At 33.3% G+C, this 26,740-nt stretch overlaps 1 protein-coding gene across 1 annotated transcript in view; it reads right to left on the minus strand.

Moving 5' to 3' along the window:
* Positions 1-26,740, minus strand: part of LOC111144542 (sarcoglycan zeta) — a 471,067-nt gene that overhangs the window by 184,640 nt on the left and 259,687 nt on the right. The window contains exon 2 of the mRNA XM_022498868.1: positions 18,356-18,457. Coding sequence (XP_022354576.1) covers positions 18,356-18,457 — 102 coding nt within the window. The remainder of the gene's footprint in view (positions 1-18,355; positions 18,458-26,740) is intronic.

A 26,740-nucleotide genomic window follows, 5' to 3' on the forward strand; every position in this document is an offset into this window, starting at 1 on the left:
TCCTTGTCTAGTTTTACTATCAGGGCAATGTTGGCCCATTCCCTCTTCTTCAATTTTTTGCAAGAGTTTGAGGATGACAGGTATTCAGTCTTCTTCGAATGTTTGGTAGAATTCACCACTGAAGCCAGCTGATCCTGTACTTTTGTTTGTTGGGAATTTTTTGACTACTGACTTAATCTTCTTACTAGTCATTAGTCTATTCCAATTTTTATTTTCTCATGATTCAGTCTTGGAAGATCATATATTTCTAGGAATTTTTCCACTTCTTCTAGGTTGTCCAATTTGTTGGCATATATTTGTTTAAAGTAGTCCATTATGACCTTTTGTATTTTTTTGTTATCAGTTGTAACTTCTCTTTAATTTCTCATTTTATTTATATGAGCTTTTTCTCTTTCATTCTTAGTGAGTTTAGTTACAAATTGGTTATTTTCATTAATCTTTTCAAAGAAGCAACTCTTTAGTTTCAGTGATCTCTTCTATATCTTTTTAGTTTGTTTCATTTATTTTCACCCTGATCTTTATAATTTCCTTCCTTCTATTAATAATTTCAATTATATCTGGAATCTAAAAAAATAAAACAAATGAATAAACAAAACAAAGCAAAACTCATAGATACAGAGAACGGAATTGTGATTGCTAGAGGGCAGGAGGTTTGGAAGGTTGGGCAAAATGGGTGAAGGAGATCAGGAGGGACAAACTTCCAGTTATAAAATAAATAAATCCTGGGGATATGTATTATGGGGACTCTTGTCAATAATATTGTATTGCAAATTTGGAAGTGTTAATGAAGTGAATCTTTTTTTAAAATTTTTAATTTTTTTAGTAACATATAATGTATTATTAGCCCCAGGGGTACAGGTCTGTGAATTGCGAGGTTTACACTTCACAGTTCTCACCATATACATACCTTCCCAATATCCATAACCCAACTACCCTCTCCCTAATGAAGTGAATCTTAAAAGTCATCATATGAACAAAAATTGTGACTTTATATGGTGAACAGATGGTGAATGGACTTAATGTAGTAATCATTTCACAATGTACACAAATGTCAAATCATTATGTTGTAAACCTAAAACTAATATAATATATCTCAATTATGCTTCAATAAGAAATGAAATTGTAGCCATTCAATTTTAAGTCTGGAAATAGCACACCTATTTTCACACTAATTATAAATACAATTTGGTTATAGTAAAGCCGTAAAACATTGCCTGATATAGAAAATAAAAGAGAACCAAGTTTAGAGATTTTAGCCTTAGTGAAATTATCAATTAGTAACAATTAGGAAATATAGACTCTGGTAATTACATCAAAATCTATAATATTCATTGAATCAAATTTGAGACAAGCAGCACATACAAAGTATTATTATTAGCTTACATTGCTTTATTATGTAAAGATTCTAAATCAAATAGATTGACATGTATCTTATGTTTGCTAGTGTTTATTTTAATATAATATAAAGATAAGCTATAAACCTTCGTAGGACAATCAATATCAACAACTAACCTATTATTACTATCCTAAGGAAAACATAATCACATAAATTCCAAGAGATGGGTACTGGTTAGCATGATAGATGCCATATAAATCATAGTAATGCCACATAAATTACACTTATTGATATGATCACAATATCCAACATTTCTAATATTTATATCTTATTTAAAAACTGCAGGAAAGATTCAATGGTGCCAAACCAAGACTTCTAAAACTGTTTGATGAGCAGGGTTTCCATATCTTCAATGTCATAAATATAAAACAGCAAAAATCAAGGAGTCTTATCTGATTTTAAGTGAAAATATTCATGTTAACTTTAATTTAAAATGTTACTTTTAAAACAATTGTATAAGTGTATAACTCAATCTTTCATTGAAATTCATACTGGCAAATGTCAACTACATGTCAACTACAAAATAAAAGAAAGTATTATAAAATTATTAAGACCAGAAATAATGATAGCCTCAGTAGTAGCTTACAGAATGACCACAAATTCTTCCCATGGGTGTATATCTTTTGTAAACTGACTTTACTCTTCTACCATCAGGAGACAGAGGCAAATTCTCCACTGAATTTGAACTCAATCTTGTGACTTGTATAGGCTAATCCACTGAATTTGAACTCAATCTTGTGACTTGTATAGGCTAATCTTGTGACATGTGTGTCATGGACAAACTGACCATAAGCAGAGCCTTGAGATGCACCTGCACAAGGGGCTGACTTCTTTTGCTGCTGGGAACCATTGCATTATCATGTAATCAAGCCAGAACTAATATACAGGATGAAAGACCATATGTAATGTCATCTCAGCCATTATAGCCAATTGACAAGTGACCTGTGAGGTCATTCTAGATTTTCCATTCCCAGGCCAGTCAGTACAAACCAGAAAAACTGCCTGGATATGCAACAATTTGAGAGGAATAATAAATGCTTATGATTTTAAGGTATTAACTTTCATGTTAAAGCTTTTTTTTTTAAGCAAAGGTTATCTTGATCAGCAATTAAACTATTTTTCATAACGATTATAACAACAAAAAATAGTCTATAAAACAACATGATTAAAGCAAACAATTAAGTTAAATGTGACATTATAGTATGATATAAAATTCCTAATTAACCAAAATTAATAGTTTATATTCTTCCCTATTAAAACCATATACCTGTCCACTAATTTCATGAATTTTGAGATAACATACAAGGTTAGATGTTTGAATGACTACTGAGCTAATTAAACATTATGTCAAATGTAGTGTAAAGCACTTGGAAGTATTAGAATTACTTTCTCTGCAAAGAATTTTGCTATATTGGATGATTTCCCAAGTTTTCTCTGATAAACTGTGTTATCCGGTATGGCCAAGAGCATTTTGACTCTATTTCCCTCCTTTAGATTTTCATGATCGGAAGAAGAAGCCAAGATAGTGAAACTAGTACGCTGAGTGAAATGCAACATGAAATGCTGATTGCAAATCATAGACAGATGAAGAGGGCAAGAAGGACATGGTGTTACCTCAGGATTGATTTTAAAAAGATCAAAAAGCAATAAATGCAGGCATTTGTATAAATTATGTCAAATTTCTCTTTTCCTACTTCAGAATAAAGTAAGAATAACAGAAATATAATTCACCTCACAAACACTTCCTAGGAAGAAATGCAATGGCAGACAATTACTAATTACATTTAAAATTTACTGAAGACCACTATTTACAATAATTTACATCTCAAGAAATAAGAAAGAGAGAATAAAATGAACTTAACTTAAATATTTTATCAGGGGAAAATACTGCTACAATAAACTTTACTTAACTAATAACTACTGCATAGGTAGGCAATGATGCAGTGACTATAGGGCATACAAAAGCTATGACATTTAATTAACCATGCCTCTTATTGCTTCCTTCCTTATTTCTGAGACATTTAAATTTCTAAAATAATAATTTTGTGACCTGGTTAAAGACTAAAACCATGTAATTCAGCCTTAGAGTGGTGTCAGGGTCAAAGAAACAGTTCACAGCACAAAGCAAACTTTAACAGTTTAAAACCTTACTTTGCATATCTAAATATCTATTAAAAGAATCTGAATACATAATTATTTTTCTGCCCCATCCATGTTTATAGAATCTAACAAATGCCTCCAGTACTTTCTAGCTTTTCTCTCCCTCTCTCCACTCTTTTTTCTCCTTTCCTGAGTTATGTAGGTTGACTTAGCTCCCCGCCTCTTTTTAAGAAAGAAAGACTCTTTTCTCCAGATTTTTAACTAAAGAGAAAAGAGAGGAAAATTACAATAACCTCCGGGATCTTGAGGGATAGTGTGAAAACTAGGGCCTTGAAATGAGTTCAAATTTTTGGCCTGTGACATCTGCTTGTTATAATAATTTAAAAAACTGAAGTATCTAAACTAAATTTGTATTCTGCTCTCATGTTTCATTTCATTATCTAATATAAATTCTACTAACCAATTGGTGGGCATTTTTCCATCTTTTTTCCTTTTTTTAAAAAAATACACAAACATATATTCACATAGAAGAATTTTTCAGTTGTTCTTGAAAGGGAGGGAAAGAAAAATAAGACAGAAATGCAAGAATGACTCAGTAGTATGATGAAATGCTTTTATATCTTAGGATATCTAATACCTATATATAAACAATTTTAAATGAAATTTTAGACATCCTGTAAAATAAAAGCATATTACCATATTGCATATCAAAATGTAAATACTCCATCTCCTTAAAACTTTGTGAGGTCTTCACAGAATTAAAAAAAATCATGTGTGCGGGGCGCCTGGGTGGCTCAGTGGGTTAAGCCGCTGCCTTCGGCTCAGGTCATGATCTCAGGGTCCTGGGATCGAGTCCCGCATCGGGCTCTCTGCTCAGCAGGGAGCCTGCTTCCCTCTCTCTCTCTCTGCCTGCCTCTCTGTCTACTTGTGATCTCTGTCTGTCAAATAAACAAATAAAAAAAATCTAAAAAAAAAAAAAAAATCATGTGTGAATATATCTGTTCATTTCAGAGGATTAAGAAAATACAGAAATCCAGGAAATGAAAGAAATCCATATTTGGGTAAATGCCATAACAGAAGTAAAACCTTTCATATTATACAGGGGGAAAACAAACCAAAACGTTCAACAGTGACAGAAAATTGGAGCGAGAGGACCTAAGCTCCCTGGAAATCCACACAACTCTTATAGACATAACTGGATCATTCATAGGCTATAGAACAAGACTTGAAGCTATATATAAAAAATCTTAAAGATTCAACCAAAAACACTGTTGTACTAACCAAATTTGTAAAGCTGCAGGACGTGACTTTAAGTTCTTAAAACACAGGATGACCAAGGGCAACATATAGATTTGTTGTAATAGTAATGTTACATTTAGCATTAATACAATTAATAAAACCAAAATTACATCAAATGAACTTGTTCTTTCTTTTCTTAGGATCTTGATATATCTTAGTAAGTTTGTGATAAAGATTACTTATTTTGTCACACATGTGCTATTTAAAGCAGGTTCTGATTTATAGGAGGCTGCTTTTACTTCAAAAGAGATATCAACTGCTATGGAGATAGAAAATTAACAAGTAGAGATTATACTTTAAATCTTTCAATTATTTTATTAATGCAAATCAAAGGAAAATGAGAGAAGGGGGAAGTATCTGAAAAAGCAAAATCGTGACTATAATGAAGTATGAGCTTTTACAGTGATGAGGAAGCATACTATGATAAAATGTGGACAGAAAGGTAGTTACAGTATTTGTAATCAGATTTTATTGTGATAGCTCTCCCGAGTGTACAATGAAAAAGGTGTAGGATGACACTAAAAATATTGGTCAAAACCAGTCTTTTTCCAGGTATAATGCAGGAGAATCAGAGATCCAACAGATTCTTCTCATGGATGGGCCAGATCTTCATTTCCATTTGCAATATATTGCTTTTACTTTTTGCGAGATCTCACTTAAAAGAACAATCTCATATCTAAAAATCATTTATAAACCATCCATTGAGTAAATATGAATATTTTAATTTGTAATAATTAAGAGTAATGGATTTTAGTATTAAGATACTGAGTATTTCTGTTTAAAAAACATATTTCATTGTGGTTCGGTGTAATGCCTTTTAATAAAATTTTTAACATTCTATGTCTCAGAAATATTAAAAAGAATGATTGTCTACCATATTAAAATACAGCAACCCTAAATAATGGGTAAGAATGAAAAGCTTTTCCAGTTAATGAAAAATCTGCTTATTATTTTTAAAGAAATGTGTTTCATTAACTTGAAATATAGTATACTAAGCTAAAGTAAGATAATATTGCAGTTTAGAGTATCAGTGCCTTAGGGATAAATTCCAAATTCCTTAGCATTCAAACCCTGCGTGTATAAAGCCATAAACTGCATTCCAAATCAATGTTCCCCTGTTCCTTTATATCTTTGTTCTTCAAATGCTTTTTTGCTCACGCAACTACTTAAAATATTTTTTAAAACTATATCCCCTCAAATATTTTTAAGCTGATATTTGAAATATTTTTGGGATATAAAGTCTAATGTTTACAAGGGATAAATTATCTTATACTCTCTATTGTATATGTATTTTTTAAAAGATTTTATTTATTTATTTGACAGAGAGAGAGGTCCCAAGTAGGCAGATAGAGACAGAGAAGGGAAGCAGGCTCCCTGCTGAGCAGAGAGCCTGATGTGGGCCTCCATCCCAGGACCCTGAGATCATGACCTGAGCCAAAGGCAGAGGCTTAACCCACTGAGCCACCCAGGCACCCTACTGTATATGTATTTTAAATGTATATTTTGTGGAATGTTCCAATTTTGTGGAGCTCTACATTGAGCTTATCCAAATGCTAGAATACATCTGCCATCTAACCCAAATCCTCAGTAAAACCAGTCTTACTTTCTATCAAAAAAAAAAATTGAATGTTTCATTTCAAATATGTATATTAATATTACCCCAAGATAACTAACTTATATTGATTTATAATTCTAAAAGAGAGAGATTTCTGCCATGAGTTTATGGTCTGGAGGAATGCTTAAGCTGCCCTTTCAACAGTCTTATTCAGCCACTGATACTTTCTAATTTCTTGACTTATCAATCTATTTATCAACTTTTTACTTTTACTTCCTCGGCAGTGTACCTTTAAACTTTTTTATTGTTTAACCAACAACTTCTCTCCCACTCTGAACTTCTTATACTCTCAACAATAGTTTTAAAACTGTAAAAAAAAAAAAAAAAAAAAAAAAAAAGACCAAAGACAGCTTTTTACTTCTGTAAAACAAGGAAGAGAGGTAGTGGTAGAGAAGCAGGAAAAAGAGAAGGAGCAGCTACAGGGTCCTTCACAGGCAGATCAAATTTAGGAAAGAGTACATTTCCAACTTGAAAGTCTAGAAAGGATAACTCCATGCCTTGTTACCCCCTGGAAAATCTTGGGACACACTTAGGGTGTGCCAGCCTGGATTGGATATGATTCCTCACATCAAATCAAACTGTTCTTTTTAATGTTTCCTAGACATTGTCTTTTATAAATTATTTTCTTGCTCATAAAAATTCTGTAATTTCAAATTCAAACCCCAATCATTGTTTAAAGCCCAGCTGAAATTCTCTCCTATGGAGGTATACCAGCTTGACCTTAGATACTAATCTAGTGTGGAACACCCAATTCAAGTGAAAATGCTGTCACTGAGAATATTTCCAAACTCAGTTCCCAGAGCTGACCTCCAGGACAAAGAACTAGAGAAAAAAAAATTAATGTGTAATCTAATAGAAACAACTTCATCAAGCAACAACATAGTTATAAGAAATACAAGGCAGATCATTTTGTGGCTCAAGTACAGACAGGATCCTAATAAACCCATAAAGCTCTGAAAATTCCAAATTAGTCTGTTCTCTTCAATTCTTTTTAGAGAATGCAAGCAAGGACTATTTTGCTTCTTTAGAAGTATGAAGTTAATATGGCTACTATTTCTTATGCTATACATGGCAGTTCTAGGATCTAAGTCACCTCATGTTTCTACTGGTTAAAAACTTTTGAAACAAACACAGAATATTAGGGCTAGTAGGGCTGCCTATTCCATTTGTCTAACATGACAGAGAAACATCATTTTGTGTGGTTTTAATTTATATTTTTAAAATATACTAACCATTCATTCTCTCAGTAAAATAAGCGTTCACTAAGTATATATTTTTCTGTACACACACATACTAATAAGTTTAAAAATTTCACTGGGCTATTAATCTACCAGACAGTTGGAGGGAGTGGTCAAAACACAGGATTGGTGCTTTCATGGTATTTATACCTTTTGTATTTTTTCCTTTGAAATTCAAATAAAGTGTTACATATTCCCCACTGTAGAATCCATTACATCTGTGACACTTGAAAGAAAAGAAAAAATACCTTGCCAAATTGAACATAATATTTGAAGAGCTAATAGCTAGGGCAGCTTTTCAAATCACACACATTAAAAGGCCATTAAATCAATTTGGTGGATTGTATATATATATATATATATATATATATACACACACACATATGTATATATATACACATACATATATATATAATATTAATTATTTAATTCAATCAAAGTTCAAATAGAATGACTCCACTAGAATATAGTAGATTAGAAAAAAAAGTCAGAGTGTATACCATGCTACAGTGTAAAATTTGTTTCTCACTATGGCTCATATTAAAAAAAGTCTGAAAAACTCTGAGCTAGAGTATGTGTTGCTAATATTTTCTCTGTGGTCTGCTCCTAGAACTTTGGACATTTTCAGTAAATCCCTCTCCTCATCATGACTAAGATGATCCTATATACCAATTGTGTGCCCACACACTCATGTAGATACAACTTTGGCAGTAGTAAAGAAATCTAGTTGAAGTACAATTTCTTTTAGCTCATTTATAAGAAATGACACTGATACCTCATCAAAATCCCAGTTGCTAGAAAGTGGCATTCAATATAACAAGTGTCTATTTTTTTATCTCATGCAAGAAAAATTACTAAAGGGTCTAAGTACCTATTTTAAAACACATGCTATAGCAAGGATTTTTAAAAAACATACTTTATAGGAAGTATGGAATGTTTCACATATTCAATAATAATGGAATTCTGGAGAAGTCCCCTTCACCTTCTTCCTGACAAGACTTGGCTTATTCCACTCATGGATGTAGAGATTTCCCAGTAGTTAAAAGTATAGGTTATAAAAGTCTGACAAACCTGGATTTGATCTTTGTCCCACAACTTTTTGTAATTCTCTGGTAAATTATATACCTGCTTTAAGCCACATGCTTTTTCTCATCTGTAAAATGAATGTACTAATGTCTACTTCATGTGGGTTGCTGTGAGAATTAAATAAGCATGCATACCAGGGCCTTCACATAGCAGTTAGCATTTGGGAAGTACTTAATAATTGGTAGCAGGAGCTATTGGAGATGAATGAGCAAATATTTGTTGCTTAATTTTTGGTGCTCCTTCAGGCAGGTAATTCCTACCACTGAACTATATTGTTATATCAGATTATTGTAAAGCATTAAAAGATGTGTAATATTTACTAGCGTATCAATTTTACTCTACATTTACTATATCCCTGTTCCAGGTTCTTTGCAACAGATTGCCTCCCACCCGCTCCCCACCAAAGAAAATTCTGATTCTGTACATAACAGCAACCTGAGCTAATGGGTGCTTCTCTTTTGTTCTTGGTTTGCTGTATCATTTTCTTTCTTTTTTTTTTTTTTTTTTAAAGATTTATTTATTTATTAGACAGAGATCACAAGTAGGCAGAGAGGCAGGCAGAGAGAGAGAGAGAGAGAGAGAGAGAAGCAGGCTCCCTGCTGAGCAGAGAGTCTGATGCGGGGCTCGATCCCAGGACCCTGGGATCATGACCTGAGCCGAAGGCAGAGGCTTTAACCCACTGAGCCACCCAGGCGCCCCGCTGTATCATTTTCTTACACATTTTCTTGAAAAGTAGTAAGTGAAGGGCTCTGTGTGTGTGTGTGTGTGTATGTGTGTATGTGTCTTGGTAGAGAAGAGAACCATGTAACTTGTTTAATGTTTGTTTATAAAGGTAGCTGGTTAAGTATGAGGTGATGAGAAAATCTCGATTTCTCCACAAGGCTTCAGTGGAGTCTGGGAGACCACACTAGTGAGAGGACAATCACCACTCTAGAAAAAAATACACATTATTTTTTGGAGTCTCTCTGTAGTTTTTGTTGCTGCCATTGTTATTGTTGTTATTTTTGTTGTTTCTAAGTCCAAGGAATACTTCCCTTGATAAGTAATTTCACTTACGTTTACATATTCTGCAACTTCAAACTGTCTCCCAGTTTAATGAAAATTTCCTATGGTATTATTTTTTTTCTTGTTCCTAAATATATATGTATATTTCCTTGTTCCTAAAATATATACATATTTTTTCCTATGGTATTATTTTTTCTCTTATTCCTAAATAAGGTCTACTACCTACTATGCTCAAACTATCCCCATGCCTTCTTCCATGCATTCAGCACAGCATTCTACACACATAAATAGAAATGTGGGTTTCCTGGAGAATGTATAAAAAATGATTAATTTGGAGAGTATAATGAATTGTTATAAGCAGTGAATCAAGACAGGAAGACTGAGATTCTAGTCACAGTATTAAGATTTACGTTGGGTGAATTAAGGCAGCTGGATTGCCATATGCAAATGAAGACAATATCTCCTCATGGATAGCCGTATAGATTAAGTAAGGAAATATATATAAAAATGGTTTGTAAAGTACAAAGTTTAATGTTCAGGATTGTTTAATAAAAATTTGCTACCTAAAAAAAAAATTGCTACCTCATGAACAACAAAAAAAGATCATCCCAGTAATAAAGGATGCTTAGATGTTTGAATATCTTTTCACGAAATTTCATCAATACATTAAAAAATAAAAGTCATATTAATAGATAAATTAAAATGTGATAAAAAACCTATTTTTGTGATTAAAAAAACTATTTTATTTCTGGGACACCTGGGTGGTGCAGTCAATTAAGTGTCCAACCCTTGGATTCGGTTCAGGTCATGATCTCAGGGTTGTGAAATCGAGCCCTGCATTGGGCCTTGCATTCAGTGGGGGTCTGCTTGAGATTCTCTCTCATCCCCGCTCTGTCCCTCTGCTCATGCTTTCTCTCTAAGGTAAATAAGTAGTTTTAAAAAAATAACTATTTCTGACTAAGGTATAATCAAGCTAATAATGAAAGGATAAATTTTCAGTCTTCATGTTACTTGCCTATCAGGAACAGTTCTTCACTATATCAACCTAGAAACACTTTCTTCTTTCTGCTTCCAAGATAACACATTCTTTCGGTTTTCCTCTTACTTCAGTATCCTTTCCTTTGTCTGTGTTTGGTTTTTCTACTTCTTTCTAAACTATTCAGTTTTGGATACCCTGGATTCATTCAATAAACTTCCTTAAATTTTCTATTTACACTCACTTACTTGATATTCTTGTCTAATCTTGTCTGAAATCAGATAGATAAGACAGATACACAGACAGAAAGAAAGACAGACAATATCTCTAATTTATATCTCTAGCTTGTACCTCCAACATGAAATCCAGACTTAATGGATCCACTTGTCTAACCTGAAATCCATGCTCTCCTATTGGGCAAATTAACAGTTCCAAAAATGTGCTCACAATCTTTCCTCACTCCCTACTTTCCCCCAATTGGTTAATAGTGAATATTCAGAACAAAAAATTATGATATAATATTAGATTATCTCTTATTATGTATTATTTACAGTGTGTCAGCAAATCCTTAAACTCTTTCAAAATATACTGTCTTTCATAATAATACATATCACATAGTAAGGATGAATGAGCTAAAATATGCAAAGCATTTAATGTAATGTTTGACTTTCCTTAGAAGTTATATTTCTCTTAGTAGGGCTGGACACTATTACTTTAATAATAAAAACATTTGGATCCACTGTGAACTTTATTTTACATATGATAAAAGTAAGGCACAGAGTGGTTAAATAAGGTAATTAGTCACAATTGCTTTCTCACAGAGCCAGAATTGGAAACCAGGAATTTGACTCAAAAGCTCTTGTGTAAGCTGAATCTTAGCTGTTATTATTAAAAATCATTATTGGCCACTGAATGATTTTAAATATAATAGAAATAGTAAAATTTCAGGAAAATGGCCAGAATATATCCACAACCAAAAAGAACAGCTTTTTTATATAAGCATAAAGACCAATGAGAAAAGTGAATGGAAAAGCCATTATTCCTATATGCAATAAGAACCATAACGTGATTGACAACAAATCTGTAACACTTATGTGAAAAAGATTTAAGAAATGTTCCTAAGAAATGCAAAGTAAGTTCTAAAAAAAAAACAAAAATCAAAAGAGAAGCCATGTTCCTAGATAGGATAACTCAAAACTATAAAGATGTCAATTTCTCACAAATTAAATTAACCATAATTAAGTTCTCAAGAGGAATTTTTATGAAACTTGACAGCTGATTATTAAGTTCATTTGGAAGAGAAAATGCACAATAGGCAAAAACTTTTGAAAAAGAGTAATAAAAAAGAACTTGCTCTCACAGTAATAAAAAAAAATTTCCTAAAGTTTGGTTTTTGTCTAAGTATGTCAATAGAACAGAACAGAGACCAGAAATAAATCCATGTACATTTAAAAATGTGTATGAGAGGGGCGCCTGGGTGGCTCAGTGGGTTAAAGCCTCTGCCTTCGGCTCAGGTCAGGATCCCAGAGTCCTGGGATAGAGCCCCGCATCGGGCTCTCTGCTCAGCGGGGAGCCTGCTTCCTCTCCTCTGTCTGCCTCTCTGCCTACTTGTGATCTCTGTCTGTCAAATAAATAAATAAAATCTTTAAAAAAAATGTGTATGAGAAAGCCATAGTTCAAATCAGTGATAGGACAAATGGACTATTCACATTATAGTATTAGGGACTATTGGCCAAGAAAGAGAAAGAAAGAAAGAAAGAAAGAAGAAAAGAAAAGAAAGGAATGAGGGAGGGAAGGAAGGATTTCTCCTAATACTATATATTCAAATAGAAAAGTTTTCAGAAACTTCTTTACTACTTAAAAACTTAAACCACACTTCTTTCTCTTTTTTTAATATTTTATTTATCCATTTGAGAGAGAGAGAGCAAGAGAGACAGCATTGAGTAGGAGGGAGGGGCAAAGGGAGAGAGAGAAGCAGACTCCCCATTGAGCATGGAGCCTACTATGGGGCTCCATCCCAGAACCCTAAGATCATGACCTGAGCTGAAGGCAGATGCTTAACTGATCTTAACTGCATCCCACAAATATTTCTTTTAAAATGTATTTGTTTCTTGGAATAGCCAACAATTTCTTGATTTAAGCTTACCCTATAAACTTGAAAAAGTGGGAGCCAAGAAAAGAAAGTGATTACTTCATAGTACCTTAGAACATGTATCCCTACCCTACTTTCATCCATATCACCAGAAGAAAAGAAGGAGTGTTAATATATTTCAGAGAAGTCTAACCTAAATAAACTTATGTGGATAGAGGGAAAGAAGGTGGTAAAGTAGGTGGTACTAAAAAAAAAGTCTACCAAGTATAAATACACCACTGAAAAAATTCTTCAGAGGCAGAAAGGGCCACTAAAACCTACAGAATTTAAATAGTCCACATCTAGTTGGCATGTCATTTAGTAGTACCTCAGAAGGGAAAGCAATCCCCATCTATCCTCCCTTCCCAACAACCATCTCACTGGTGAAACAAAGTAACTAGACAGTAGTTCCCCTACCTCAAATTGTGACTCACTAGAGATCATTCAAACTAGGTCAGGCAAGTGCTTTAAGCTTTAGAATGATTAATTTTAATTTTAATAAAACCATAGCTCAAAGACAATAAAATACCTTAATACCATTTACAAGGAGACTACGGATGTATGGAAAATTCCAATAATCAGAATACCCTTATACATAAAATAAAAGCATTAGAGCAAGGGCAAAATTCATGTGAAGAAAAATAAAGACATGGAAGAAAGACTGCAGATAATAACAGTTACTTGCATTCAGAGGAAAAATAAAGAGTTTAAAAATAATTAAAGAAATTATAGCTGTGCACAACAAAGATGATCCAACACAAGAATTATTGCTTTCTCTGAAGTGAAGCCCCAAACATATGGAAATGAAAGATACTGAGTGATACATTTGACAACACTTCCTTAAAATAAAATGGCAAAAATGTATCTGGCATCAAGGCAGAAAGTTTGTGTCATCAGCAGGAGAAACATATCAGGCTGCCTGAAGACTTTTTATGGCAATATTCAGTGGTGGAATTTAAGAGAGCAATTAGTTAACAGGAAAAGAAGGGATGAACCATTAGTAATATTCCCAGAAAGGAATAAAGACAATAGTGAGACACCTTCAGCATGAAATATTTCAAGGATTAACAAACAAAACTAATTAACAATGAAATACAAGTAAGGAGGAAATGATTGGAATAATGAACTCAGTCATGAAGAAGCCATAATAAAAGGAGCTGATGGTTAGTACCACAGCCATCTATCTGTAGAATTAAGACCAAAGTGCCAACACAATTAAAGTTGCAGAACAGAATGTAAATATTATGAACTCTGACAAAGTTAAAATAATATAATTACAAAAAAAAACCCTGAAAATGAAGAGGGATAAGGAGAAATTGGAGAGGAGCTAATCACCTCAGACTGCACTGCAGGGAGTTAATGAACACTGTCTGAAATTAAAACATGGAGTTAATGCATCCAGCTTCTTAATGATATTCATAGTCTTTTATTCTTAACCATAAAGACAAGTTTTTTAAAAAACATCCTTATGATAAAGAAATACTTAAGTTCAGCAGTGTTTTCCCATTTATTTCAGATTTTTCATTTATTAAAGCATGTGTAACGTATTAATTAAAAATATCATGTACATGTCTTTCTCCATACTTACCCTTTCATTTGTGCAGATGTGTAATTATCTAATTGGGATGATGTTTATCATATGTTAATAGCTTCTTTTCTGTATGTAATCATTTAGGGCATGATTTGTGTTTTTAACTTAAAGACATTATAGTAAAATAATACACACTTAATTAAACACTTAAAATTTAAACACTTAAACACTAAAATGATAATGATAATAATGATGATAATAAAACGGTTACACAAGCTTGCAGATATCTTTGTATGTACTGGTTTGCATGGACGATATTTGCCAAAGTACCTGAGTTGGGTATGTTGTGTATATAGGGAAGAGGTTTGCTATGTTTGTCCAGCCCCATGGCTTTGTGTCTGAACTCTATAAAAAATAATTGAAGACACAAGGCCAAAAACTGGTTGTGCCAAGAACTGAGCATCCCAGCTTTGAAGCCAGGTGAAATGAGTGTACATGAAAGGGAGAACATGGCCCTACTCCCAGCTGTGCTAACACAGGAGTCCCAAGAGCTCAAATTCCACTTTGCTTTGTTGAGGAGGTACAGGAATTGGAATTATATGGTAGTGGTTCCCCTGCATAATTATCAGATCCTGATGAAGGATGCTGGGATAGGGATCAACAGTGAGGTGCCACCTTAATTAAGGACATTTGAGCAGAAAAAAATTAATAAGAGAGCTGTTCAGTTAATACCAGATGAGGCTAGGTAAAACAAAAAGTTCTAAAGAACTGCACAACGCAAATTTTGGGGGCAAGAATCAGTGAAATGTAGGTAATTTAACCACCTTAGTTCTCTGAACTCATGAAACCCTGGGGGGGGGGAAATCTGATGATTACATGTCCTAATTTCCTGACAGTTCAAAGATTCTGACTTCATGTTAGATCATGTACATTGAAGACTGATTCAAAATCTTATTGTCATTGTTATCATTTATGTAAGGTAGCCCTAAATCCCATATCCTTTGTACTTTTCCTATCTAAAGTAAACTATATATTTAACTTCACTAATATTCAGTAAGTACTTACTCCCTGAAAATAATGTTGCTAATTCTGAAAGATACTAATTCTTCAGATATTTCAAACATAGAATATAACATTCTCCTCTGTACTGATAATAATGGACCATTTTAAAAAGGTTGATTTTTTTTAAAGCATGGAGAAGAGAGTAAACTGTGATGTATAATAATAAACTTCAAATATCTATCTATCTATCTATCTATCTATCTATCTATCTATTCAAATATCTGCTGGTTGGTGCAGGGGACCAGTTAGCTCAGAGTAGAAACAGCACATGGTTTACTAGGTTAGGAGATTAGACGTATGTGTCTGTGGGCAACTGCATTTTTTGATTAATAGAGATTGCTCTGTCTAGTTGTATGGGATTAAATTCCTACATAACCAGGAAGTTACTTTAAATAAGAAAATTCTTTCTTTCAGAGTGGCATACTAACAAAATATAAAGAAAGCTACCCACTGGCCTCAATTTAAGAAAACACACACACATACACACACACACACACACAAATCAAAATTGCAGGAAAAAATTCACACAAATTAAAATTGTTGTACATAGTAGTAGTATTTTTCTCATCTTAAGTGAATCTTTCTAAGCATCTTTTGAATTGAGTAGATTTCCTTAAGTTAGACCTACTGGAACTTTAATATTTTATCATAAAAATATTTGAATACATGAAAATGTATGCAAATACTGAAATGTATAATGGGTTTTTTAAAAATCTCATTTCTATTAGTATTACTGAAATTTTGGTATTCTTTCTTAATCTAAGGATTCAGTGTTTTGAAAGTTTCTTCGAAACTCCCTTTACTACTAAGAAAACTCAGACTCAGGGAAACTGTGGCTGGCTGTTTAAAACAGTGAATAGGCTTTACGGAAGAGAATGAACAATTGCATACATTCATGGACGAAAGAATCCTAACCCAGGAATTGTTTATAAAAGACATATTTTTCTCTTTATTTGTGTTCATAGTGTGTGTATAGAGAAATTTCCAAAGTGGAAAATGGATCTCTGTTTTTTTCTCATATCCAGCCTCCTGTCTGACTATTGAGGACACAGAGTCCCACCTGCTCTCACTGTGCCAGGCTTCGCTGTCACTGAGAGGCAAAAGATAAGAGAGGAGATGGGAGGCCAAGCAACAGGTCTGGGATGTGAAAGGAGCATAAAGGTTTCAATCAACACAGAGGGTTTTGGAAATGCTTATGAACTTGAGGTTCTGAACTTCCCCAGGGATGAAGGTTAGGGAGCTGACTGACTGCCACCAGCTCATACTCTTAAGCTAACACATTAGTGGACTCTTTCTTATTTGGTCCACGGGTGGTGTAAACATATATCCCCATTTCCCAGGACAATCCTGGTTTACCACTGTTGTTACACTCTCAAAAATGTCTGGCTGAGAAGATTAAACTCTTCTCTAAGCTGGATTCCCAGGCAGCCATCCAAATTGATCTAAACGGCTGCGAAGATTGTCCCTGGACTTGTCAGTGGAATGCATTTTCGAAGAAGTTCCTGCCTATGATTATTCTCACTTTCCTGTGTTAAGTAATGTCTTGATTTCCATGCATAAGTTTTCACTTCCTCAAATACTCAACAGTTTAATAGTGTCAACCACAAGAAGAAATCAGTAAATATGTGAGTGGTGGTGATGTCTAGTCAGGGGGAAGGCACTAACTTGGGTATGCATGTTAGTCTTTAAGTTTTTATAAAAAGAAAGTAAAACAAAAATACAACTTTTTAATTCTAAATTTAATCAGTTTTTATAGTAAGGTCAGGTTTCCATACATGTGTCTATCATATTGTTCGTCTCCCCAAAATCCAGCAAGTAATCTTTCAGTGTAAAATTCTAGTACCTAGAGTGGTAATCAATATAATGTATTTGTGAAGCTCTGCAGGTTCATATAGAACAAAATAAAATTTAAAGTTAAGGCAATTAACCTAATAAGTTTCATAAAAATAATCCTCTGTTTTGTTTTCCCTTTGATGTTTAAGGGAAAATGGCTTTGAAACAAATTATTAAACTATGGCTTACTATGAAACCCATTTGCTAATATATTGGTAATATTTAAAAATTATTCTAGCCTAAAATAGACTTTCATATTTATGAAGTAAGGTTAATAATCTTTCCAATTATAATTTCCAATTTCCAATAATAATTTCCAATATATTATATTTTATATAATAACAAGTTTTCCATTTTTTCTGACTTACTAAATTTCCATACATACACACATTTGCACAATAGATTTGAAAGATTCTAGTTTTATTTTCATGGACCCAAGAATACTTGCTACTTTTTGAAAAGTAACACCCTGAAGCCAAAATACACAATGGCTAAGCTATAATCTTTTGATTTTTAGCATGCTGCTAACTGATAAAATACCCACAAGGCAAATGCGCGCACGCGCGCGCACACACACACACACACACACACATTTGAAAGGATAGTCTTGTTTTAAATAATGTTCATCCAAAAATAAATGGAATTTCTATACTAAGACTCTTCCTCATCTTTTTTAGAAAATGCATGTTGATTTGAGCTAAAAAGATTTATAATATATTAAAATAAAATAATTTATCCAAGTCAATATTTCCTGCAAAAATTATTCATGATGTATCAAATGCCCCTTTGGAAATTACTACAACTGTGTATTTTTTACTTCTATTGAAAAATAGAGGGGCGAATTTATAGACTAACCAAAGCAACACTGCAGTTTAATTCAAAATGGTTCTCTAATTTTGTCAGTTTAAAACTAACCTCCACTGATTTTTCCATTGTTTCACTGTTTTGATTTCTTCAAATCAATCTTTAGCTTAAGGAAACTAAATGCATACTGAAGAGATAAGGGGTTTTAGCCTCCTATTTCAAGCTAAAACATAACCTCTAAATTATCTTTCACAGTAAGCCAAAGCCAGTATCACATACCTTTCGGGAATGAATTTCTTTCACATACAATGGAAGTAGAAACTCAGATATACCTTCAAGTCGGATTCCCTTCTTGGTGACTCTCAGATTTCCCATACCATCCTACAAGCAATGAAATATAGTTCACTTTTAGGTTAATTAGAGAATGAATAACTGGCCATAATTTTCTTAGGGCTAAACTGAGAAAACAGTAAGCTCAAATCAGTGATGATTTAAGGAAACTCAAAGACTGAATCTACTTCATGAATGACTGCAGCAGTCTGCATGCCTCTAGAGGGCTCTGTTTAAAGTGAACAGGAAAAAAGGTATATTAAGGACTGGATATCTAGTCTTAGCTCTATCAGAGATTAGGATTTATCTATGAAAAAAATCCTGTACTTTTTTCATGCATCAGCCAGTTTAACTATTTTGGGGGTATAATTATTCTTTCTATCTATTAGAAACAATTTTGCTTGCAGAGAGTATTAACAATATTTTTACATTACAGTTATCACATATTTCTACAGTAGTCAAATAGTCACATTTACACAATTTCAACAAGTACTTAATAATTGGCTAGTGTAAGTAAGCTTGGTGTTCCTGTATTCAAACCATGAGTAATGCTTATATCTTCTCCTTTAGAAAACAACACCCTATAAGGAGGATAAAACAAGTACTTAAATAACATTTATGAGATTGAATAAAATAAATTTTAAAAGAACAGAATGCTAATGGGAATTAAAGAAAGATTTCAAATTTGATAAAAGAGTGAACAATTTCTCATGGAAGAGATTAACTATGAGAATATGGTGTTTCAACAGGAGCTGTCCATAGGAGAAACAGAATGAATGTTCTGTAACATTAAGAAATAGCACGCCATACAATCTTACTAAATGGACTACTGTGAGAAAAAACAACTGGGAGTATGTTTTGAAGCCAGTGAAAGGAAAGCCATGAATGCAAAGGTAAGGAGTCTATACTTATACCAAAAGAAGAAGAAACATAAAAATTTCTTGAATAGCCTAATGGCTTGAAATGACCAGAGTTAAGGTTTTTAAGATTAATCTGGTAGGAGCACTATGTGGGACTAACTGACAGAATATCAGTAAGAAGGCACAACCTGGTAATAACTGTAAGGAGAGTGGTGGTGTAGGGCACCTAGGTGGCTCAGTGGGTTAAGCCTCTGCCTTTGGCTCAGGGCATGATCTCAGGGTCCTGGGATCAAGTCCCGCTTCAGGCTCTCTGCTCAGCAGGGAGCCTGCTTCCCCACTCCGTCTCTCTCTGCCTCTCTGCCTACTTGTGATCTCTCTCTGTCAAATAAATAAATAAAAATCTTAAAAAAAAAAAAGTGTGGTGGGAGAACAGCCTACAAGACCAGGTGACTAATTTGATCTGGAGATGCTGAAAACAGGGACATTTATGATTAATCCCAGGTTTTGTTACTATGACCCAATAAGGAAATGCAGTGAATTTTTTAAATTGGAATAATGAAGTTTGTACACTCAATGGCAAAATGAGTTTAGCTTTGGATTTCCTAACTTTGAGATATCATTGAAAATTCAGATATTTCTCCATCAACTAGCACATATGCAAGAAAGAAGATTGGAGAGGGACAATTGCTTAAGGCACGCTTATATCTACTATAATGGAGGAGCAAGTCCTTCACAGAAAGATGTCTATAAAACCACAGATAAACTCTTAGATAATGACTAGAAGCATTTCATACATCCCGGGAGGCTATGATGAGTGTAAGAAGAAAACCAAGAAATTATAATGGCCCCAGACTCTACCACCTGGCTCCACCTTCCTCCCCAAAAGAAAGCCACTGAAGTAATATAACAATGAATAGAACTTTGAGTAAGAATTAAAGGACTTTTTTTTAAAAAATCACACAAGGAAAATGACTACTCAGAGATATTTTGACATGGTAAGGTCTCAATCTTCTAATGGAAGGAAAGAATAATTACTTCTGTTGAATTAAACTTGGGATGGATGAAGGGATTTATTTCTTGAGACTCAAACTTAGAGTTAACACTGGAAATGTCTGATAGAGAACTAAATTAAAAAAATAAAAAGAATTTCAGGCATCACTGCAGACTTACTCTGATGAGAAAATAGGTCTACTTTCATTGGAAGGACACACCCCAGTTTCTCTGAGACAGAGCTGGTTTTATAATATCTTTTTATCTTATATATATATAAGATATATATATATCTTTATAATATCTTAATATCCTCTTTCATTTTCAAAGTGAAAAGTGTTTCTGATTTAGATATCAATTACACAGTCACCTATTTGCTGGTTCTAATTAGTGTCATATGGTAATATCATACCTATCTAGGAACAGAAGCTGGCAGAATTAACAGGGAGAGACTCAATATTGAGGATTTGCTAAGCAGAAACGACCGAAGGTGATAAGAATGTGGCATGCCAAAGTAGCAAAAAATGATGCTCCTCAAACGGCTGATCATCATTTTTCTCATTGGGTAGAGACAAGTAAAGCCAGAACACCAATGTTAGACAGCAAAAATAGCACAGGGTTAGGGAATGACAACAAATCATTGATTAACGATCAAATTCAATATGAGAAATATTGATAATAGGTTTATCGCCAGAAAGTAGAATTTCAGATTTTGAGATGTTAAAGGTAAAAGAAAAATTCCAGACATCATGAAGCCTGAAGAACACCTGAGCAGTGGGCAGAAACAGAGTGGAGACCAAACTCTCTGTAATTCAGAAAGAATATACAAAGTGACACATGACATTAAAATATTATTTTGTCCCTGAGTGATTTTCTTGACTAAATTTCACACAGTGACTGCCCATATATATTCTCGAATGCCTGCTGGAAGGAAGTGTTTTGAAATGTTCCCCATGAAGTTGCTATGGAAACACCTAAAGCAACTGTTGGTCTAACTGAGAACAATAGAAATAAATTCTATCATAAACATAATTCCCAGTTCAACATTAATCTTAAAAAATGTCTTCATAAGATGGTTAGAAATAAAAGAACTGGACATCCAAAGTTAACTGTGATATTACTTGTGCCATATGCATATCTAATGTTGGAAAGTTTTGAATCTTAAACTCAAAGTTTTCCTTTTATATTTTTTATAAAATATATGACTTGGGGCATATAAATCTGTTCCATTTAAGTTAGAAGAATAGATTTCCCCTGTATAAATACAGGAGGGTTAGGGCAGTATTGTGTTTAGAATCTAACCTCACTCTACCATGACCATTTGTCCCTCCTTTTATTTCTCCTATTTTGAATTAAGAAATGAATATTCAAGTTCTAACATGTTATCTACATGTAGTTATAAAATACACAGAGATGCATAATATAGTCAGTATAATCAGTCTGATCCTCATATGCATGTACCAAAACCATTAATAACTTATGAGATAGTGAAATAATCTGGTTTCTCTTCTGCAGGAGCATTTGAAAGTGATTTTATTCTTACTGTCACTATACTTTCCTGATTCACTATATTCTTGGTCCCTTCAACACCTAAAAAGGAGAAAATAACTTCTGGATTTGCACCTAAGGATGATATCGCCAAAACACCAGAAAGTAAAGAATTTAATATACCTATGGCTCAGGCCTCAACCTTGGCTCTGTCATCTCCATCTTATGTAGGTTTAAACTTGACTAATTTCTTTGTTTTTTTTTATTTAATTTAAATAATTTTATCACCTTAAATTTATCCCCAGTAAAAATAGGAAAAAACACAACTTAATGTATTTATTGCAAGGATTGCTCGAGAAGATAATGAGCTCACAATAATACCTTACTTTTGTTGAAGTACTCAATAGCTTTAACCATTATTAATATTTTACTAAAAATAACTTAAATTTTTATTTCACATTATTATTAAATTCATATTGTTTGTTTTCAGAGAGATTATCTTTGAATTTCAGTAGACCCTACATCAAGCTTTACCATCATTAGGGTTATGATGCAATTATTCATCACCTAGCAATTTCACAAATCACTAACCTATTCTTGACAGTGTGGTGTCGTTTTAGAAGGGAATGTGCAGCCAGACAGCTTGGGTTTGAAGCTTTCTACTCTGTATATCCTAACTGTTATCTTTGCGTTTTTTTCATAAAGTGTATCATATTCTGATTATAATATTAGTTAACTGTGTGGACATTTTTTTCTCTTCTTAAAAAGTAAATAATCTTATTCATGTATGTATTTACTCCTTCTTCTAGCATAGTCTTTCCAACAGTGGTTTTGTGATATGTAGATACTGAATGCTTGAATATTCGATTGATCAGTAGAATTTAGATCTTTACATGATAAAAATAAAAGAAAAATCCTTATAAAAATCATATAATCACCAAAATCCATGGAATTTATCTGTAGAAACTGCAAACAATCTTTATTATAATTGTCATGTACTTGATTTTTTGGACAAGGTGGAAGATACTTTGTTGAGAAATATTGTTTTTGGAATATATTATGAGAAACAGACATTAAAATAAATAATAGATACAAATGTAAACAAAGAATATTGATAGCCATGTCATTTTTTTTTTATTTTTTAATTTTATTTATATATTTGACAGAGATCACAAGTGGGCAGAGAGGCAGGCAGAGAGAGAAGAGGAAGCAGGTGCCCCGCTGAGCAGAGAGCCCGATGCGGGGCTCCATCCCAGGACTCTGGGATTATGACCTGAGCCGAAGGCAGAGGCTTTAACCCACTGAGCCACCCAGGCGCCCCGCCATGTCATTTTAATTTAATATCCACACCCATAACTTTGCAGTGATCTTACCCTAGTGCACTCTGTCCTTATACAAAGTTCTTTAGGACGCTTAGCTGTCTGGTATTGGGAGAGCTGTTTAGATGGTGGCTACCCTCAGAATTTGAATTATGCCTTAACAGGCAAATGTAACTTTCAAAGTAATGAACATGTTGACATAGAATTGAGAAAATTTTTAAAAATTGAGGCGACTGTTAAACAATTATAAAATCTGGTGTTTTATTAATTTTTTTGAGAGGGCAGAGGGGCAGAGGAAGAGAGAGAATTTGGTGGGGGGGACAGACGGAAAGGGAGAGATAGAATCTTCAGCAGGCTCCAGGCCCAGGGCCTGAGCCTGATTCAGGCCCATCCCATAACCCTGAGATCATGACCTGAGCTGAAATCAAGAGTTGGATGTTCAACCAACTGAGCCACCCAGGCACCCCAAGTGCTTGATTAAATATTTTAAAAAGTCTTCAAGTTGAAAGGAGCTAGTAGCCAGAAGATAATTAAATATAGGTCTTAAATAATTTTTCTGGTTAAAACCAAAGATAAATTCCTTCCAAATTATTAGCATTTATTTTCTTTGTTTCAAAAGAAACTGATTAGAAAGGGAGATAAAAACATGTTTTTTTATGGCTTTGATTACCTAATGATATTCATTCTATACTTCAATTTGCATGAGAAAATGACCTTAAAGAGGCTATTTAGAGACAAACTGAAGCCTACTATGATAAATTATTTGTGAGACCTTGGGGATTAAATATTTTTAATAAGGTAAAGAACCATACAAGGAGATGGAAGTATTAGGTTGTTCAAAAACAATTACAAACCACTTTTAAGTGTCTTTTTGTTATTTATTCTCTTCTATATGCAAAATGAATTTTAAAAATTGTTTAATTCCCAACTCCTAATTAAAGAAGAAATTCTCTTTAAAATATCTAAACAATTTTCTTTTTTTTTCTTTTTCATACCTGCTTTAAGCTGATGTTATTTATAATTTATAATGAGCTGTTTTTTCCTAAGCAAAAGAAAAAGAACAAACAAAATGTAAGTTGACAGCCTGTTTTATATGTATGTTTTTACTGTGTTGTTTGCTATAAGCCTGTATTTTATTTTCATTTTAATTGGCCTGCCTTAGTACTTAGTACTGTCTATTATTAGAAAATAAACTCTAGAATGATAAGAATTGACAGACCTAGGAATGTGATCTCTAATTCAGCTTATATGGAAACATCTTTAGAAATTATTGTTAATAACATATCTTTCATCATCTGGAACATTTATTACTTTTGTTTATAGCCAATAGTTTTTCAAAGTTTCATAACTTATATATAACTGTCATCATTGTGAAAAGGGTTTAATGTATTCATATTTAAATACAACAATAAACATTGCATTTTGTATCTCTCATTTGCATTGGTGTTCTTTTAAATATGTGAATTATTTTTTAAAAACAAAATAAAATGAAATTCAATTTCTTTTCCAAATTTTCCTCTACTGCTAACAGAATTCTTTGACAAGCATTTCCTTCTTTTTCTAACAATCTGCATATTAATAACCTCATATAACATATGTAATCCCATACTAACAAAATCATCAGAATGAAAATATGCTGAAACAAAATAAAACTAAAACCAAAAATATGTTAATCTGACATGGCAGATACGATCACAACCACCCCGTAAATGGAGAAAAAAATTGGATGAGTTCAATAAATCCAATAAGACTATACATAAAGGACCAGAAATATTTATATTTATATATATATATGTATTTACATAAAATAATGGGAAATAGATTATAGCTATATTTATATGGAAAACAGATCATAGTAGGAACACTTAAAACACATAGGCATTTTATGTCTAATATCTCTAGAAAAAATGTTTTCCTATAGAATATCTCTTGGAATCACTACCAAGAAAAGTTACTGATGTGGCTCAATCTAATAGTGTAATATTAATTGTATAAAGCAACTTTAAAAGTGCGTGGAAGCACCAGCATTGCCCCACCTTAACTTGAAATTAAGGTTAAGCCGAGAGAATGTGATAAGCAGTTGTGGCAGAAGACAGACATTTGCTAATGAAGAGCGCTGTTGGAAAACCCAGCCTGCTACTACAAACAAATCGTCTGTCTCAGTGCTAAATGGAAACATCTAGAAAGAACCCCAGGCATTTGATGTAAGAAAAATAATAAATAATGAATTAGTAATAATGTTATGTTCCCTAAAGATTGTCATCTGTAAACGGGTGACAGAGGAACACCCATATTTTAATCATGGCAACAAGGGCATAAAGCCTACAGTTTCACTGTTAACATGTCTGTCTTCCCCAAAATATAAATAGAATACTAGGATTACTATAAACCCAGTGAAAGAGAAAGTTCTGTTTTCAGCTAAATTTAGGAAACCACTAAATGATATATTCCCACTCGGATTCACAATGCGTATTACCATACTAAACACTGAGAAGTCTGAGTTAAAAATAACATATTTTCTATGTTCAGTAGAGACTTCACTAAATATTGTGTCCAATGGGTCCCCCACTCACTTGCTCAAATGTTGGGATAGGTGGAATAATGTCCCTTTGAACACATTGTGCAAATACAGGTCTAATTTTTTATATTTTATAAACCCGGAAGGAAGACCTATTAACGAAGTTGTGCATTGTTAAGTATAGAAGTGATTAAAGAGTTAAAAGCTATCACATCTCTGCAAATATTTATTGAGAGCCTATGTAAAGCACCACTAAACTCTGTTTGTAATTTGGCTTCCCAGCTCTTTTCAAACACTAGAGAAAATATGCTGAACACTGCTAGGAATCTGGTCTGCTTCACAGATGTAATTTCTTATTGTCTCTAAGAAATGTGAAAGGGAGGTAATGCTGAGCACAGGTCTTTTTGCAAATATGTTCCAGTTACTATAAGCATAATTTATTTCTTTAAAGAAAGATCACTTTTTACTTTGAACAAAATCACATATTTGGACCTATAAATTGAGAATAAGATCTTAGGGTATGGTAACCCTACCTAGGTAGTCCTCATAGTAAGGTCTTATCTAAGAATTCCTTCCAAACTCCCAAGACAATGTCTTTAATATCTGCCTTCACTATGGAATTAACTGTAATAGCATAGGTCATAGAGCACTTCAGCAAACACTGAGCCAATGGCACATCACAATAACCATGTTCCCATTTCACTGAAAACACCAATGAGAGAGAGAGATAGAGAGATGTTAAGTGCATCTTAAGTTAGCCCAAAGTCTAGTCCTCTTACTTACTTACTTAATTAATTAATTTTAGAGATACAGTGCGAGAGAGAGAAGGGATAAGGGCTGAGGAAGAGAATTCCAAGCAGACTCTCTATTGAGCACAGAGTCCTTGCAGGGCTCAATCTCACCACCCATGAGATCATGACCTGAGCAGAAACCAGGAGTCAGGAACTTAACTGACTGAGCCACCCAGGCACCCCCAGTCTTCTTACTTTTAATCAATCTAGGCAATAATAGAAATAGAAAATATAAGTTTGTTTGTTCGTTTGTTTATTATTTATTTTTTTAACTTTTTAAATTTTTTTTAATTTTATTTTTTATAAACATATAATATATTTTTATCCCCAGGGGTACAGGTCTGTGAATCGCCAGGTTTACACACTTC

The sequence above is a fragment of the Enhydra lutris genome, unplaced genomic scaffold, assembly GCF_002288905.1.
Source record: "Enhydra lutris kenyoni isolate GAN:26980312 unplaced genomic scaffold, ASM228890v2 scaffoldscaffold11, whole genome shotgun sequence".
Taxonomy (NCBI): Eukaryota; Metazoa; Chordata; class Mammalia; order Carnivora; family Mustelidae; genus Enhydra; species Enhydra lutris.